At 40.9% G+C, this 17,813-nt stretch overlaps 1 protein-coding gene across 1 annotated transcript in view; it reads right to left on the reverse strand.

The window, feature by feature from the left end:
• UBE3B (ubiquitin protein ligase E3B) overlaps positions 1-17,336 on the reverse strand; it is a 95,997-nt gene extending 78,661 nt beyond the window's left edge. Inside the window, exons 1-11 of the mRNA XM_078767888.1 lie at positions 17,286-17,336; positions 14,527-14,734; positions 13,123-13,243; positions 12,834-12,893; positions 12,627-12,731; positions 10,588-10,684; positions 10,395-10,480; positions 10,227-10,309; positions 8,701-8,806; positions 6,342-6,462; positions 5,805-5,985 (exon numbers count right to left, since the gene is read on the reverse strand). Of these exons, the coding sequence (XP_078624014.1) occupies positions 5,805-5,985; positions 6,342-6,462; positions 8,701-8,806; positions 10,227-10,309; positions 10,395-10,480; positions 10,588-10,684; positions 12,627-12,731; positions 12,834-12,893; positions 13,123-13,243; positions 14,527-14,696 (1,130 nt within the window). The 5' untranslated portion in view covers positions 14,697-14,734; positions 17,286-17,336. The remainder of the gene's footprint in view (positions 1-5,804; positions 5,986-6,341; positions 6,463-8,700; positions 8,807-10,226; positions 10,310-10,394; positions 10,481-10,587; positions 10,685-12,626; positions 12,732-12,833; positions 12,894-13,122; positions 13,244-14,526; positions 14,735-17,285) is intronic.
• Positions 17,337-17,813: the final 477 nt, after the last annotated feature.

Here is a 17,813-nt window from a genome sequence, read left to right on the forward strand (position 1 = left end):
CTCTCCTCTCCAATCGCTCCTCACTCACCTCTCCAATCGCTCCTCACTCGCCTCTCCAATCGCTCCTCACTCGCCTCTCCAATCGCTCCTCACTCGCCTCTCCAATCGCTCCTCACTCGCCTCTCCAATCGCTCCTCACTCGCCTCGCCAATCGCTCCTCACTCGCCTCTCCAATCGCTCCTCACTCGCCTCTCCAATCGCTCCTCACTCGCCTCTCCAATCGCTCCTCACTCGCCTCTCCAATCGCTCCTCACTCGCCTCTCCAATCGCCCCTCACTCGCCTCTCCAATCGCTCCTCACTCGCCTCTCCAATCGCTCCTCACTCGCCTCTCCAATCGCTCCTCACTCGCCTCTCCAATCGGCTTTCCCCGTCTCGTTTCTCTCATTTTTCTCCCGTCTCGTTCTTTTTCTTGCTCCAAATCGGCCCGTCTCGCCCGTCGGAATCGGAAATCGGCCCGTCTTGCTTTCTTGCTTGCGCGTAAATAAATTGTGTTCATTACACCATTTCTGGATCTGATGACTTGCCAGTAACCATTTTGTAAAAATGAATGTGCAGCATCTAACTCAATATGTCGAAATGTCACACACATCCATGCCTGTGGGATTCCCACGGGTGACCCCGCAAGTTTGCATTGACGTTCGTCGATGGACTCGTTCGCCCGTCTCATTCGCTTTCTTGCTACATCCTGTTCAAGTCTGCGTTCTTCATCGATCGTCTCATTCATTTTGGAAATAGAAGTTTCCACGCAGCGCATGAATTGTCACGATCCTCAAGAGGAAGTGTCTCGTAATCATCAAATGATAAATGGCAAGTAAATTATGTTGTGGAAAATTAAAGATTTCAAATAAACCTATTTAAAGTGTATTCGCACATAACTAATAAAAAAAACGAAGAAATATCTCTCGGTAATTTCCTGAAACATATTTTACTTCCGGCTAATAATGTTGAATGAAATAAAAACGAAGAAATATATGTCGGCATCATTGTTGACGTTTTTGTGACGACTGTCATCAAACGAAAAAGTAATATATCTTAACGGAAAAGCAAAAGCGAATTTTTAATATATATCGACACGTTGCCGTCGGTGTCATGTTGGGCGGTGTATGACACACCATGACGCGATTTTTAAAAATATATCTCTGCATTTTCCCGCGTGTGTGGAATGTTCTCAATTATTGCTGACACCGAGTCTGAAACCATCGATAAAAATGAAATCATATGGTGAGTTAGATTGGAGATAAAGGCGTGAGAGAGACTCAATGGCCTTGAAGTTACAGGCGTTTGAGAATTCATTTCGTTCTATAAACGGCAACTTTCATTGGATTTTCTTCCCGTTTTTTTTCAACCGAGTCTAAAACTATGTTAGCGACTGTGAAAAATGAAATGATATATCGAATTTGATTTGAAATAAAACTGGGAGAGAGAGCAAGACACCACGGGCCTACAAAACAAGCCTCAAAGCTATGCGAGATAATAAAATGGTGGATATTTGTTTATAATTATATGAAGCCACTCCCAGAATGGGTGGAGCTATGGGTGGAGCTACTCTGCAAACCGAGTAAGCCACACCCCGGACAGACACCCAACAGACAGACAGAATCATCTACGGCTATTATAATATAGATATGATATGATATGAATAAGGCTTACGATATAGTGTCATCCCTTGAACACGATCAATGGACTCCCCAATATTCGCTGTGTTCACGGTTTGAATTGCACTGCGGTAATGTGGAGGTGTTTCGTGGATATGAATAAGGCTTGCGATATAGTGTCAGTGTACCCAGAGGTAAAATGTCTCGTGTACCCCGAAGTGATGTGAACGGAGTCGGCAAGCACGATATGTTCCTAGGTGTCATGAGTTATCCACCGATTGCGTTTCACGTCACAACCAGTAAGGTCGAAAGAAAACGGAGCATATCCAGAGGTGTGGAAAAATAACGTTAGGCGGGAGTCCAAACCTGAAAATGCTGGAGACGAAAGCTGAAATTGGAAAAACAATATAGCCGATTTTACTCCAGGAGGTCCCAGGATTACCCACCCAAAACTTCGTTGCGATCGATTCAGCCGTTTTTGCAGTACATGGGAACGGATGGACAGACAGACAGACAGACGGACATCTGGTGAATTATAGTAAGATGATAAAACAAGATATCCATGTTATCTATAAGAAGAAGATATTTATGGTAAAAGAAAATCACATTGGGGTTGTTTAGATGTCGATGATAAAACTCTTAGTAACAAGTAGGGCATTATTGCTTCTTGAGATTTGGGGTTATTTTTCGGATCAGACAATACTGTATATATTTTGAGTATGGAAAATTCAGGGAATAACAGTCCACCAGACAACTCAAAGTAATTCATTCCGAGCATACTGCTGTTCAAGGTATCTAATGAATCAATTTGCCCATTCTGCTCAGAGTCAACACGGTTAGTAAAAAAACAAACAAACAAGAAGACGTCATGCGGAGCACGATACTTGCAAAATCCGCCCCCCCCACCCCCAATAAAAAAACATTCCATTGATACAGCATATTGTCCATTTCATCAAGATTAAAATTGACAATCTTGATCAAAGCTCGAGTCAACAGGAAGAAAAGTGACGATTTTTCAGATGAAAAATGATAATTTTGGAAGGTTGACCTTGAGTTGACATTTTACCTTTTCACCTCAAAAATAGTTAGTTCCCCTATTTAGTGACTCAATGTGCAAATGCTGTTCAATTTTCAAGTCAATCGGATGAAAATTGAGGATTTTAAAAACTTGGCCTATGTTGACCTCAAAAATAGTTGATGGTTGCATTCAGTGACCATATATGTAAATCCTCTTGGAATTTCAAGTCAATCAAATGAAAATTGGTGATTTTAGAAATTCGGCCTATGTTGACCTTTTGGCCTATGTTCACCTAAAATATAATTTGTGGTTGAATTCAGTGACCAGATATGCAAGTCATCTTCAAATTTCAAGTCAATTGGATAAAAATTGAGGATTTTAGAAATTTGGCCTATGTTGACCTTTTGGCCTATGTTGACCTTTTGGCCTATGTTGACCTCCAATATACTTGGTGGTTGAATTCAGTGACCAGATATGCAAGTCTTCTTCAAATTTCAAGTCAATCGGATGAAAATTGAGGATTTTAGAAATTTGGCCTATGTTGAACTTTTGGCCTATGTTGACCTCAAATATACTTGGTGGTTGAATTCAGTGACCAGATATGCAAGTCCTCTTCAAATTTCAAGTCATTCGGATGAAAATTGAGGATTTTAGAAATTTGGCAAAAGTTGGTGACCTTTGGCCTTTTGACCCCAAAAACAATAGGCTTCTCAATAGGGACGACATATACAACTTGGTAAAATTTCGTGACGATCGGTTTAGAATTGTGACCTGTAGGCCGGTGACAAACAAACAGACAAACAGACAGACAAACAGACAGACAGACAGAACCACAAACGCAACCGACCAATATACTTGAAAAATCTTCGATTTTGCAAGTAACAAGAAGGAGCATGATACTTGCAAAATCCACCCCTACCCCCTAAAGGTTGCCATTGATCCATCAAATTGTCCATTTCATCAAGATTAAAATTGACGATCTTGATCAAAGCTCGGGTCAATAGGATTAAAAGTGACGATTTTTCAGATGAAAATTGATGATTTTAGAAGTTTGACCTTGAGTTGACCCGGTGACCTTTTGACCTCAAAAATAGTTGGTTTACCAATTTAGTGACTTAATATGCAAATGCTGTTCAATTTTCAAGTCAATTGGATGAAAAATGGCGATTTTAGAAATTTGACCTCCAGATGACCTTTGACCTCAAAATCCATAGGCTTCTCAATTGTGACGACCTCTACAGCTTAGTAAAGTTTCATGATGATTGGTTTAGAATTGTGACCTGTAGGCGAGTGACAAACAAAAAATCACTCACAGAACGACACTTGGCAAAACAGAACAAAGCAGAATGGCACTCAATAGAGAATCCTTTTGGCCTCACAAATAATTGGTGGTTGAATTCAGTTAGCTGATATGAAAATCCTTCAAATTTCAAGTCAATCAGATGAAAATTGAGGCTTTTAGAAATTCAAAAAGAGTGGTTGACCTTTGGCCTATGTTGACCTTTTGGCCTACGCTGATCTCAAAAATAGTTAGTGGTTGAATTCATTTTGCCGATATGTGAATCCTATTGAAATTTCAAGTCAATCAGATGAAAATTGAGGATTTTAGAAATTCGGAAAAAGTGGTTGACCTTTGGCCTATGCTGATCTCAAAAATAGTTGGTGGTTGAATTCAATTAGCCGATATGTAAATCCTATTCAAATTTCAAGTCAATCAGATGAAAATTGAGGATTTTAGAAATGTGAAATTGTTGTTGACCTTTGGCCTATGTTGACCTTTTGGCCTATGCTGATCTCAAAAATAGTTGGTGGTTGAATTCAGTTAGCCCATATGTAAATATTTTTCAAATTTCAAGTCAATCGGATGAAAATTCAGCATTTTCGAATTTTCAAAAAAAGTGGTACCTTTGGCCTATGTTGACCTTTTGGGCTATGCTGATCTCAAAAATAGTTAGTGGTTGAACTCAGTTCGCCGATATGTAAATCCTATTCAAATTTCAAGTCAATCAGATTAAAATTGAGGATATTAGAAATTTGAAAAAAGTGGTTGACCTTTGGCCTATGTTGACCTTTTGGCCTAAGCTGATCTCAAAAATAGTTGGTGGTTGAATTCAGTTAGCCAATATGTAAATCCTATTCAAATTTCAAGACAATTGGATGAAAATTGAGGATTTTAGAAATGTGAAAAAGGTGGTTGAGCTTTGGCCTATGTTGACCTTTTGGGCTACTCTGATCTTTTAAATAGTTTGTGGTTGAATTCAGTTAGCCAATATGTAAATCCTATTCAAATTTCAAGTCAATCGGATTAAAATTGAGGATTTTAGAAATTAGAAAAAAAGTGGTTGACCTTTGGCCTATGTTGACCTTTTGGCCTAAGCTGATCTCAAAAAGTTGGTGGTTGAATTCAGTTAGCCAATATGTAAAGCCTATTCAAATTTCAAGACAATTGGATGAAAATTGAGGATTTTAGAAATGTGAAAAAAGTGGTTGAGCTTTGGCCTATGTGACCTTTTGGGCTACTCTGATCTTTTAAATAGTTTGTGGTTGAATTCAGTTAGCCAATATGTAAATCCTATTCAAATTTCAAGTCAATCAGATTAAAATTGAGGATATTAGAAATTTGAAAAAAAGTGAGTGATTGACCTTTGGCCTATGTTGACCTTTTGACCTCAAAAATATATAGGATTTTGTCGGACCAAGAACTCTACCATTTGGTGAAGTTTCGTGAAGATCGGTTTCAAATTGTGACCTGTAGGCAAGTATAAGTGAGCGGACAGACAAACACACAAACACACAAACACAGAAACCGGAGCGATCAACATACTTGCAAAAACAAACAAAAAATTCCCAATAACAAACAGACAGATAGAGACAGACAGGATAGCAAGCGCAACTGACCAATATATTTGAAAAATCTTCGATTTTGCAAGTAAAAAAACAAATGAACAAATTGATATAGTACAGTATGTGCAATTTCAACGCGTCATAACAAATGCTTAAATCTAACAAATGCTTTCACTATGACAACCAGGAAAACAAGATTCACTGAGCAAAGAGGGCAAGCCAAAAAGATAATTTATATTTCACTGGATGTCTCATTAAAATTGCTTCATGAAAAAGTTTGAGATAAGGCAAGAAATGTGAAATGTGAAAAGAAATGTGACTGGAAAAAGGAAGATAAGCATCTTACCCATGATCCATGCCCTGTGCAAACCATCCAAGCACAGGGTGCCAGTGAGTCAAGTTTGACTTCTTCTGCTGCACGTAACGCTGACAGCATCGCAGGATTGCAGTGCTGACGGACACAAAGCACTCCACGTCCTGCTCTGGAAATGTAGTGTCTTGTAGTGTTGCTAGGGTAATAAGGTTACCTGCAAAACACAAAAAGAACAGCAAAGTATTCACCAGAAAAGCAAGAAGTCTGACAAATGCAGAGTGAAGCACATTTTATTACCAACACCACCAAAGGTGGATGAAGGTTATGTTGGTCTGTTTGTCTGTGAGCAGGATATCTCCAAGTTATAAACGCATTCGGACCAAACTTGTTCGGCAGGTGCTGTTCTGAATGTAATGAAATTCCTCCATGTCACGTACCCAACCTGTCCACCAAATTTCGTCCACAACATTTTGAGATATCCTGCTCATCGACAAACAAACAGGGGAGAAAACACAACCTCCGCCCACCTTCAGTGGTGGAGGTAACAAGAAAACCGAGTGCAAAACTCACCGAGGAGACAAAGGGAGAGGCTGCCCTCAAGGCAGATGCACACATCATTGCACTGTTCCTCTTGGCTCAAGAACACAAGCAAGTGATGCAACATGCTGTGAGACTGCAACATGGTCACACACTGCAGGAAAGGTCAGGAGATCGACATTGATGACCCAAATCAAGATTGTGCTGCCCAGGCACACAATCAAGTCACACAAACCATATGGACATGACTCGTCCCTGCGAGACGTCCCTGCGAGACGACGTTTCACAGACGTCTTGTGAAAAGCTCAAAGTTTTCTCATATGGAAGTAAGCCAGCACCCAACCTGTTATCCCCCGACCCCCTCCCCAAGTCCAAATTACCATCGTCTTAGTTTGTCAATATATTAGTTTAAAGTTTTAAGGGCTACTTATACACAGTAGCCTCATTCTCATGTAGGGCTGATCGTTTCATTAAAGTTGCCATTTATATGTTATGTATGAATGAATGATCGTTTTAAGGCCATTTTCCCCGCTAGAGCAGGGGTTAGCCTTGCGGGCCCCATGACAATCATGGTTCCCTGTTTGAGGCAATGTTTTTATGGCCGGATGCCCTTCCTGACGCCAACCCTTAGTCGCCTCTTACGATGCGCAGGGATACGGTGTACCTATTCTAAACCGGGGTACACACCGGGATCATTCATCCCAGCAAGCTGGTACTCAATTTGCCGACCTCGGAAGGATGACAGGCTGAGTCAACCCCCCTGGTGTTCATTCAGTGATCGACCGGGATTCGAACCCAGGATCCTAGGATCCCAAGCCTGCACCCTAACCACTAAGCCAACACCAGGCTCTTTATATGTTATGTATGCATGGAAAGAATAAGCAGGGTGAAATTGAGAAAAGGGTGGACATGGGAGCATGAAATGGGGGAGGATATAAAACAAGAGGACACAGCATAAACGAGAAAACTAAGATATCAGGATTGAGGGGGCTTGGGGATATACGAGCAGATGACAAGTATACAGAATACATAAATGTTTAAAAGAAAGAAAAGAAAAAAAAAAAAAATAACAAAGGGGGAACGAAGGTGCCATTTTTTTGAGCAAATAACAATATTGTTACGGACCGCGGACAAGATGTTGTTTGTCGAGCAGATGGCGCCGCGGCCGAACAGTTACCCCGACTAACCCGATTCCCGAACGTTGGCCGGATCGCGCCACAGGTATTCAATAGGGAAAAGACAAAGGCGACACGGATGTGAAGAAGATGAAGAAGACAAAAAGGTTGGAAATACTACTAAATTTATTCCTACTATATACATGCTCAAAGTAACCAAGGAGAAGGAAAGATAATAAAAGAATGTACAGAAGATATTAGAGACACAGGGCAACGCTAGCTTACCTACAGTCTTAATTAACCCAGGGACAGAACAAACAAGGACAGACTCACGCGGGGAATGATGATAGGACTGGCAGGAGGTGAATGGCTGGAGGGAGAGGAAGGTCCACGGGTACTGCAGCACGATCGGCGCGTTTAGCAGCCGTCGTTCCTTCGCGGCCCTGCTCAAGAACTGCCGTCAAGGCCCCAAGCTGCTGTGGCTGCTGCTGTGGCTGCTGCTGCTGCTGCTGCTGCTGCTGCTGCTGCTGTGTGTACGTCGCGTGCTTTTTCCAGGACTCATCTGAGGTGGGGGCGTCTTCTGCCTGTTATATATGCCACGCCCCTGAACCTTCGCGAACCTCCTTGATGTTTCTCTTCACACCCTCTCCAAGTCCAACCCCTTGTTCGTGGTTGGTTGAGTGGGGCTGACTCACTCCTCCCCTCTATGATGAGGTGGGGACACGCCTTTCTTCCCCGACCCGAGCACATGTTCAATGGTGGTTTTGGGGCGAAATCAACAACCCACAGCTGACAAACCAACAAACCTGACAAACTGCCCAGTGCAGTTGGTAATTGAGGCTTGGAGGGGATGTAATTGGCAATTGAGGCTTGGCAATGACGCAGTTGGAAATGGAGGTTTTGGGAATAGGAATGAAAGGGGATCTATCTTGTTTCACTTGGTGCAATGGAGTGTCATCTTAATGGAAGACAAGGCCTTACCCTAATACACATAATAAGGAAATAAACTACTGAACAGGGATATTATAGTGTCCTTCATGTATGCTTTATGGAACTAACTACGGGAACGCCCTTTTGACCTTTATACAACCACAAACGGAGGGAGGAGGGGCGATATTTTCAACAACCTTTTACAACACAATAAAAAAGACCACAATCCTCATATCCACAACAATAGCATCTACATTCTATAGATGTAGAAATAAATGTCACATTTCCAAGTCAAACAAAAACACATTTGAAGTCAATCTGCTCTTTTGTTGTATTGAAATACTCACCTCAGGTGCCATGTTGGAGAGGTGCAGAACCAGGCCTGGCACTGACAGAGCATGCAGGACAAATGACCTCAGAAGATTGTCTGAAAATTTGGCTGCAATCACTGGCCTAAAGAGTATGGATTATTAAATAATTAATGCATGCAAAAAGGTGCACGCACGCACAAACAGGTGTACTCACATGCACACACAAGCAAAACACATGTGCACTCACATGCACACACACACAGTATTCGTTTTTAAAAAAACAGGATTATCAAAGTGGAAAATGTACAGGTACATGACCATCTCATGTGGCGGTACACTACCATCTCATGTCGTCTTCCATCCCTACCTGTGATATTGTCTTTCTTGCTTAAACTCTCCTGTCCCCACTACAGGTTTCATCTTCTCTCATTTTCTATCCATTCTTCCAGCTGTTGGTTCAGTGTCTGCCGGTTCTCCAATACCACACTATCAGTACGCCACCCTACTCTCTGAAGGCGGGGGTACACCATCTTGGATGTGGGGGATTTCTGGGTCACTCCTGGGACAATGATCGGCTGTCTCTGTGCCGCGGACTTGTTCGATATAATTGTCCGAGGCTACACAACACCACCAACAAGCTCCTTAATATTGCCATTGCACAAGCCTAGGTCTTCTACATAAACAATGCATCTATGAGCTTGAATTATTACTTTCCAAATCGAAGATTTTTCAAGTATATTGGTCAGTTGCATTTGCTATTCTGTCTGTCACAATTCTAAACCGATCATCATGAAACTTCACCAAGTTGTAGAGGTCGTCACATTTGAGAAGCCTATTGATTTTGAGGTCAATGGACAAAGGTCATCTGGAGTTTGAATGTCTAAAATCGCCATTTTTCAGCCAATTGACTTTTACAATTAAGCAGCAATTGTATATTGAGTCACTAAATTGGAAAACAAACTATTTGAAGGTCAAAAGGTCAAAGGTCAACTCAAGGTCAAACTTCCAAAATCATCAATTTTCATCTGAAAAACCACCAATTTTCATCCGGTTGACTTGAAGTTGAACAGCATTTGCACATTGAGTCACTAAATTGGGAAACCAACTATTTTTGAGGTCAAAGATCAACTCAAGGTCAAACTTGAAAAATCATCAATTTTCATCCTATTGACTTGAAAATGTAACAGTATTTGCATAGTGCCTCACTAAATTGGGAAACCAACTATCTTTGAGGTCAACAAGGTCAAAGGTCAATTCTAGGTCAAACTTCTAAAATCACTTTTCATCTTATTGATCTGAGCTTTGATGAAGATCGTCAATTTCAATCTTGATGAAATAGACAATTTGATGAATCAATGGCAACCTTTTTGGGGAGGAGGAGGGGGGGTGAGGGGGTGGTGTATTTTGCAAATATCGTGCTCTGCATGACGTCTTCTTGTTTCTTCATTACTTTGTGAACTCGCCTGATCACAACTACAAGGTGCATTCATGATATGGTATTTATAGAGGAGTTTGAATGTCATTCAAAAAAGTTGAGGACTATTTCAAAAGAGAAATCTTACCGCAGTGAGATTGTGAAAACGGCTGTGAGCGTTGCCTTGCAAAATACAGGCTTGAATTTTGCCAGCCCGTTATTAAGTACGATCTGCAATGGCAGAGAGTAATTTCAGTGAGGAAACAAAACAGAGTAGCAAGGTATGTGGCCAAGGTAATTTTGCACTCATCAGTACCTGCAGCACAGAATAGAGCCCCTTCTGATTCAAATGTCCCATCACGTTGGCACAGATGTGGTTCAGACTCATTCTGAATGCATCGCCTGAATAATAATTTGAACAATCAAAACTCTCAAAATTGTCATTCAAAATATTGCAGAATCAAGCTGTTTTTCTTCTACAAGAGAAGTGTCTCAAAGTGGGGTAGGACCTTTGGTTTTTGCTATTTTCCAAACAGAAGCTTCCGTGAAGGTCACAAGCACAGTCAAATAGAGCTTCAAGGACTTCACATCCACGAGGTTCTCTGGCTGGAATACACCGACAAAATGGGACCTCAGCATCATTTTACAAATGAACATATTAAATAGGATGGTAGAGGACACCAAAAAGTACATATTTTGAGAAATATTCACAATGCCACACAATTACAGCCATTAGGTGTTTGCTGTATGATCAAATGATGGCATAATCATGGATATGGGAGGCGGATGAGAGGCGTAGATTTTTTAGATGATCAAATTATTCATAGTTATGATTTGCTCAAACTTCACAAAACAAATTTTTAAGTTCCTTGACATTAAAAAAAAAATAGTTGCACTTTCAACATTGGATGTCAACAACAACAACAACAAATTCTCATTCACGATGACTACTGCCCCATTCCCCTCCCACCTACATGTATGTGTATTACATGAAGAACAATGACATTTATTACTTGCGAAAATCGAATGATTTTCAATTATATTGGTTGGTCTGGTGCATTATTCTGTCTGTTTGTCTGTCTGTCAGTCGCCTACAGGTCACAATTTTCAACCGATCTTCACGAAACTTCACCAAATGGTGGAGTTGGTCATAAGCAAGAAGCATATTGTTTTTGGGGTCAAAAGGCCAAAATAGGCCAAAGGTGACCAACTTTGCCAAATTTCTAAAAACCTCAATTTTCATCCGATTAACTTGAAATTTGAAGACGATTTGTATATCTGGGCACTAAATTCAACCACCATGTATTTTTGAGGTCAATATAGGCCAAAAGGTCAACATAGGCTAAGTTTCTAAAATCCTCAATTTTCATTATTGACTTGAAATTTTAAAAGGATTTGCACACCATGTCACTAAATTCAACCACCAATTATTTTTGAGGTCAACATATGCTAAAAGGTCAACATAAGCCGAAAGTCAACAACTTATTTTGGAGACTTTGCAAGTATTGTGCTATGCATGACATATTTTTGTTTGTTTGTTTGTGTGCAGGATATCTCAAAGATTTGTGGACTGATTCAGATAAAATTTGGTGGAGAGGCTGGGTGTGTGACAAGGATGAAACGATTAGATTTTGGTGAACATCTGAATCTGGATCTGGATCTGGATATAAGAATTTTTTTAATTTAAAATTTATTTTTAAATTGAGATATGGAGCCCAAATCGATATTTCACATGATATATGAAAATGTTGTGCACGGGTCATGCCAAAACTCGGTGGATGAGTTGGTTAGGTGACAAGAACAGGCTGATTAAATTTTGGTTCAGCTCCGAATCCAGATCCAGCCTATCAGTGGGATATAAAATGCAAACTAATCAGCCTGGCAGAGGTATGTGCTCTACCGAGTGCCTTTCAAGTTCCTTTAGTATCAAAAACATTATGAGGCCAATTTTTAAACATATTCTAAGGATCCCCTCAAAATGCCCGACCTACAATTGGACGGCATGAGACGATCGCACCCTCTGGTGGTGCAAACACCATCATGTTGTCCTGCCTTGATGGTATCAGTGATAAACATATTTCAGTACAAGTATGTAAGGAAGCTGTTAAGCATATCAAGATCGGATAAAAAAGGAAAGGCAAAGTTTGGGCGTGGGTATATTGACTAACGAGTCTGATTACTTAACTTTCATAAACATGTTAAACTCGTACTCCACACATGCCCCATTAACTCCCTTTAGTTCCTCTCGTCATCTCCAAATTTCCCTTTCTCTTCTTTACCTTCTTTTTTCTCCACTACCTCTCTCACTCCCCTTCCTTTCTCAATTATCTTTTTCTGAATAGATGAACCCCTCCAACACCAATTTATCTTTAGAACCCCTCCAACACCCTGTAAAGAAATATGTAAGTGGCACGTCATGGCTGTAAAGAGGGAATTACATTTAGATTGTGGATTACAGAAAGCTGCCAGCATTGAAAAGATTCTGGAACCCATCTAAATATCATCTTTTGAGTTCATACAATTACTGTCCCACCAATCTAATATATACCTTGAGATGTTTTAGATATCCACAGCAAATCCACAGGATTTCCTTCAACTGTCTGATCCATGGGAGCACATACTCCTTGGACAATGCAAGTGAAACATACCAAACCTACAAGAAAGGAGTACGGTACAAATAAAGAGGAGAAATCATATTCGCAGAGTAGAACAGAATGAACCGCTGATGCAAAATGTGTGGCAAAAAATTACTAACTTTGGAGTCGTTTTCTTCTTCCATTGTGTTTAAGATAAGGCGGCAGAATTGATCAAACCTCTGTAAAAACAATCGTTCGTAGAAGTTTTACTAAAACAGGTAATAAAGAAAAATGAAAATGCTAAAGGATGTAGGATGTAGGGGTGGTATGTCAAAAAGTATGTACTAATATGAAGGAGGCAAGGGAAAAGGTCAACACAAATTTGGACATTTCTCAATACGAGCTTCTTTTTTTTTTTAAAGAAATACAATAAACTCTAACTCAACATGATGAAAATAAAATTCTTTCCTTGGCATCTTCTTTGGGTTTAAAGATAAAGAGAAGTTTTCTTCCGACTTTAAACAGGACCAGAGCACTGCGCCGACAGGGGCTCCCATCAATTGCAGAAAATAAATCGTCAACTTCTTTCCTGTGAAATATAATGGAATAGTCGGTATTCAATATGTATGAATGTATGAAATTAATGAAAATATATATATATATTTTATATTTTATATATATATATATATATATATATATATATATATATAGATATATATATAGATATATATATATATATATATATATATATATATATATATATATATATATATATATATACTGTATATGTAGATAAGATAACCAGTGACTGACTAACTCAATCACGGATATAAATTTTGAGTTATTTCCAGGTGGGCTAGAAAGTTAGAATTTGGTATACTGTACTAATGGAACTCGAAGCCACGATTCCAGAAGACGAAAAAAAAAATCACAAAACTGTCCTTAATGTCTGCCAGACTCGGTGGTGTAATGGTTAGAGCATCCCCTCCGAGGCCGTTTGGTCGGCACTTAAAACCACAGCCGAATCATATGAAAGACTTTTAAAATGGCAAATGTTGCTTCCTTGCTTGACATTTAGCATTTAAAAGGATAAGAGCATGGACAATCCCCATACGTTGGCATCTTTGGAGAACAGGAAATTCTTCCGAAGGAAATGCTCCGCTGAGTGCTGTGATAAAGGTGGTGCCATTGTTGTGATGTTGCTGGTACCCAGAGTGACCCGTGAGTGACTGTACTTCCCCCAAGCTCAGTGCTGTGTTTGTCTCGTCTAACAATCCTATGTTGTGTCGCCTATGTTCATCTGTATGTGTAGGCTATGTGTGAGTGTGCGTGTGTATGTGTGTGTGTTTCACTCCGAGTCTTTGATCATATTTTTTTAAATGTCTAGAAACGAAAGTGTCCATAAAGAAAATGTGCTGGTGGACCTTCACTCCCTCTCACGAAGGATCAGGCGACAAAAGACAATGGCCTGACTGCAGTGGATCACCAATCGGAGAGTTTATCGTCGGGTCAGGTTTATCGAAAGTTTATCGTCACACCAACATTACATTAAGATACTAGAGGCTTGATTTAAAGCCATTTAAAAACAACGGCTTCATTTATGACATCACATCATGGAGGTCGTTTTCAATGAAGAATGATAGAGGACACACAACGACTAACGTTACCACCAGAGAGAAATGCACTCATGTATTTCAATGCAAAGAACACTGGTTGAGATTCAGTGCAAGTGAGACTTGCAAATTCAGTGGAAATCATTGCACAGTGACATTCAACGAGAGAATATCATCCAACATATAAAAGGTCCGGTGGAGAACCTCTTATAAAATAGATGTGGATGCTGAGCGTAACGCAAGGAAGGGTAAATCATACCGCACAGTGGTGGTGACATGACAACGGCAGAGAAATCCACGCACCAGTGCCTGCACGTGGACAGCCGCACGCTCACGGTCCCGTTGCCCACGCCGCTCTTCACGTGCCACACGTGCCTTGTCCAAGAGCTCGGCACATGATCCCTGTGCGTGTCCACTTCCACCAAACATGGTAACACAGAGATGCCGAGTGCAAAGAGAAGCACCAACTGTGGATTTAAGCAACAAATTGAATGAGAATGCACCGAGCACTAATGTAACAATCGCAATAGAGGCTTCATATCTGAAATTCAAACTTACCAATCTCAGTTAAAGGTTTGGCAGCATGTTATAGCCATAACTCATACCTCAAATGGTGCACTCCGACTATAATTTGATTATCCCTAAAAGCAATGTAGTTGCAATACGTTTTCAGCAACCACTGTATTACTCACCCAGCCCCCACAACTATGAAGGCTTGTTCAAACCAACAGACTCTACTTTGGTTATTGATAAATTAAATGAAAAGCAACTTCCTCTCAAGTCTTGACAATGAAAAGTCTTCCTCTCAAGTCTCAAGCCAAAAAAGAAAAAAGAAAAAAAAAAGGTCAGGGGCCAATGTGACGTCATAAAAATGTGACAAAATTCATCCTGATATTTGTAGTCCACCGGTTCTGGAAAGATTGAGAAATCTGTCATTTCTGGCAATTAGTATGGGATGCAATCTGGCCATATAGAAAGAACGTGTCGTGGAGTTATCAAAGGATGGTGAGTGGCGACACGTCACGGTGTTAGACTTTTAGCCGAAACGTTTAAATGACTAAGTCAGTGACGACATGCCCACTGTAAATGGTGCTCCATAATCTCGTTATTCCCTGCTCACAAATAATATTTTGCGTTGTTGTGTTAAATGTAGGAGACTATGCCAGAGACGAGCAGGTACATTGCAGAACAGCATATGGAAGCGAGTACGTAGGCTTCTGCGAGGCCACACTCAAATGAAACCGCTGATGCAGTGCCACTTGTAGGTTAGGGCAGGAATGAATAATATGCTCCGGGTGTCGGCGAGAGCTCACACGCACTTCATGGACACCGTAGAATATTTAACGTCCACCGATACCGGCAAACGGGACGCCCAGTTTAACGTCCATCCGAGGGACGGCACTTGCATCGCCTTGCATGCGAAACACCAGGATGACGGTTTATAGTTGTGTCGGGGTTCTGTCCGGATGAGACAGCTCAGAGGCAAGTGCGCACTCCTCTTGGTTTTCTTGACCAACATTCCAAGATCTGGAGCGAAAATTACATCATCAAGATCTGATCTGTAATGTATACTCCTGGCACATACATTTTTACCTCCACCACCAAAGGTGGATGGAGGTTATGTTTTAACCCCTGTCTGTTTGTCTGTCTGTTTGTTTGTTTGTGAACAAATTATCTCAAAAAGTTGTGGACGGATTCGGACGAAATTTGGCAGAGATGTAGCGTATGTCACAAGGACAAAATGATTCGATTTTGGTGAAGATCCGGATTCGGATCCGGCTACGAAATTTTTTAAGTGATTCTTCACCATTGGTAGATGGGGCCAAAAACGATACTTAGCAGGATATCTCAAAAAATTATGGACGGATTTGGGCGAAACTTGGACAGGTTGTGTGTGTGACAAGGAACAATCGATTCGATTTTGGTGAAGATCCGGATCCGGATCCAGCTACTAGAATTTTTTAAGTGATTCTTCACCATTGAGTGATATGGCCAACCAGGTGAAGGTTTGCTGAGTGCTGTTCTCATTACTCCCGCCAGGGAGTAACGGATTCGATCGTGTCCGTCCGTGTGTGTGTGTGTGTGTCTGTGTGTGTGTGTGTGTGTGTGTGTGTGTGTGTGTTCGTATGTTTGTGTGTCCGTGTGTTTGTGAACAAGATATCTGGAAAAGTTCTGAACGGATTTGGATGAAAGTTGGTGGGATGATTGTCCTTGGGATAAGGAAGAATTCATTAGTTTTTTGTGAAGCTCAGGATATTATTCCGGATCCAGGAATTTTTTTACCATTGGAAGATAGGGCTCCAACTTGACCCACGGCGGGAGTATGCGCTCTACTGAGTTGCGTTCTAGTTTTAAATGTATTTATGTATCTTTTTTTTTTTTTTTTTTACCAAGAGTGGTGCTTGTAACTAGATTTGCATGCGTGATGGTCACAGACTACATTTAGGCCGGCAATACTACATCCCTCATGGGAATTGAATGGGATTTCGTCAAACGGGACATTCCATTGAAACTTCTCACTGGGAGGCACGTCATGACGTCATGACGGCATTCGTCCAACGGGCATCCCAATAGGAATTTCGTGTGACGTCCACTCCGGTCTCTCTCGTGGGATTTCCTCACAACTCCTCAATGACAATGTTATTGTCTCGGTCTGGTGTCCTCCAGCCCATTGGTGTTGGAGGTTCGTGCGAAGCACGTCTCTTCGGAGAGATCCATGAGGTGCAATAACATCGAATAGCATTCAGTGTGGACGTTCAACCGTCCTGTAGCTGTACCTGTGATGAGTAAAATCAACACCTCAATATTGATATGCAAATCGTGTGCAACCAAAAACAGCACACACTCGCGAGAACATCCACAATATCATGTAACTACAACTACAAGAGATCGGCTGAGGTAAACGAGGAGCACACGGGTCGGGGTAACAATATACATATACATAGACATACACATACACATACACACATACAGCAAGCAAAACGCACAATAAAGACCAAACACGAGCCTCAGCCCTACCCCAACGATCCTTTTTCCTCAGAATGTACAGTGTACACAAAACCTTCACTAACCAGGAAGTTCTCGATCGCTAATGGTAATGCGCCGATGGACTCAACATCATGTGAAGTGTGAACTCGAACCAAACCGATTACTTCCAGGTTAGCGCAGATTTTGCCCGTAACTCAATATTATTATTCTTCCTCCTCTTCTTATTCTTCTCTCCATTGTCTCAACGTTGGACCAACGTTCTCTGGCGTTTTCAGACCCGTGAGGCTCTATATACGCCACGCGCCCATATATGACAGCGGTGAATGAAGAAGACAACGATTGGCTCTGGTAAAGCACGGGCATGATGGGCCAAATGGCCTCCTCCCGTGTGAGAATTTTTTGTGGTGAAAACTCCTTTCCATCCGCGTCTGCTTTTTGTTTACGTTTACTTTACTTTTTACTGTTTACTGTTTACTTTTACTGTTTACTGTTTGTTACTGTTACTGTTTGTTTTGTTACTGTTTGTTTGTTACTTTTTTGTTTTGTTACTGTTTGTTT

The sequence above is a fragment of the Myxine glutinosa genome, chromosome 14, assembly GCF_964187855.1.
Source record: "Myxine glutinosa chromosome 14, kmMyxGlut1.1, whole genome shotgun sequence".
Taxonomy (NCBI): Eukaryota; Metazoa; Chordata; class Myxini; order Myxiniformes; family Myxinidae; genus Myxine; species Myxine glutinosa.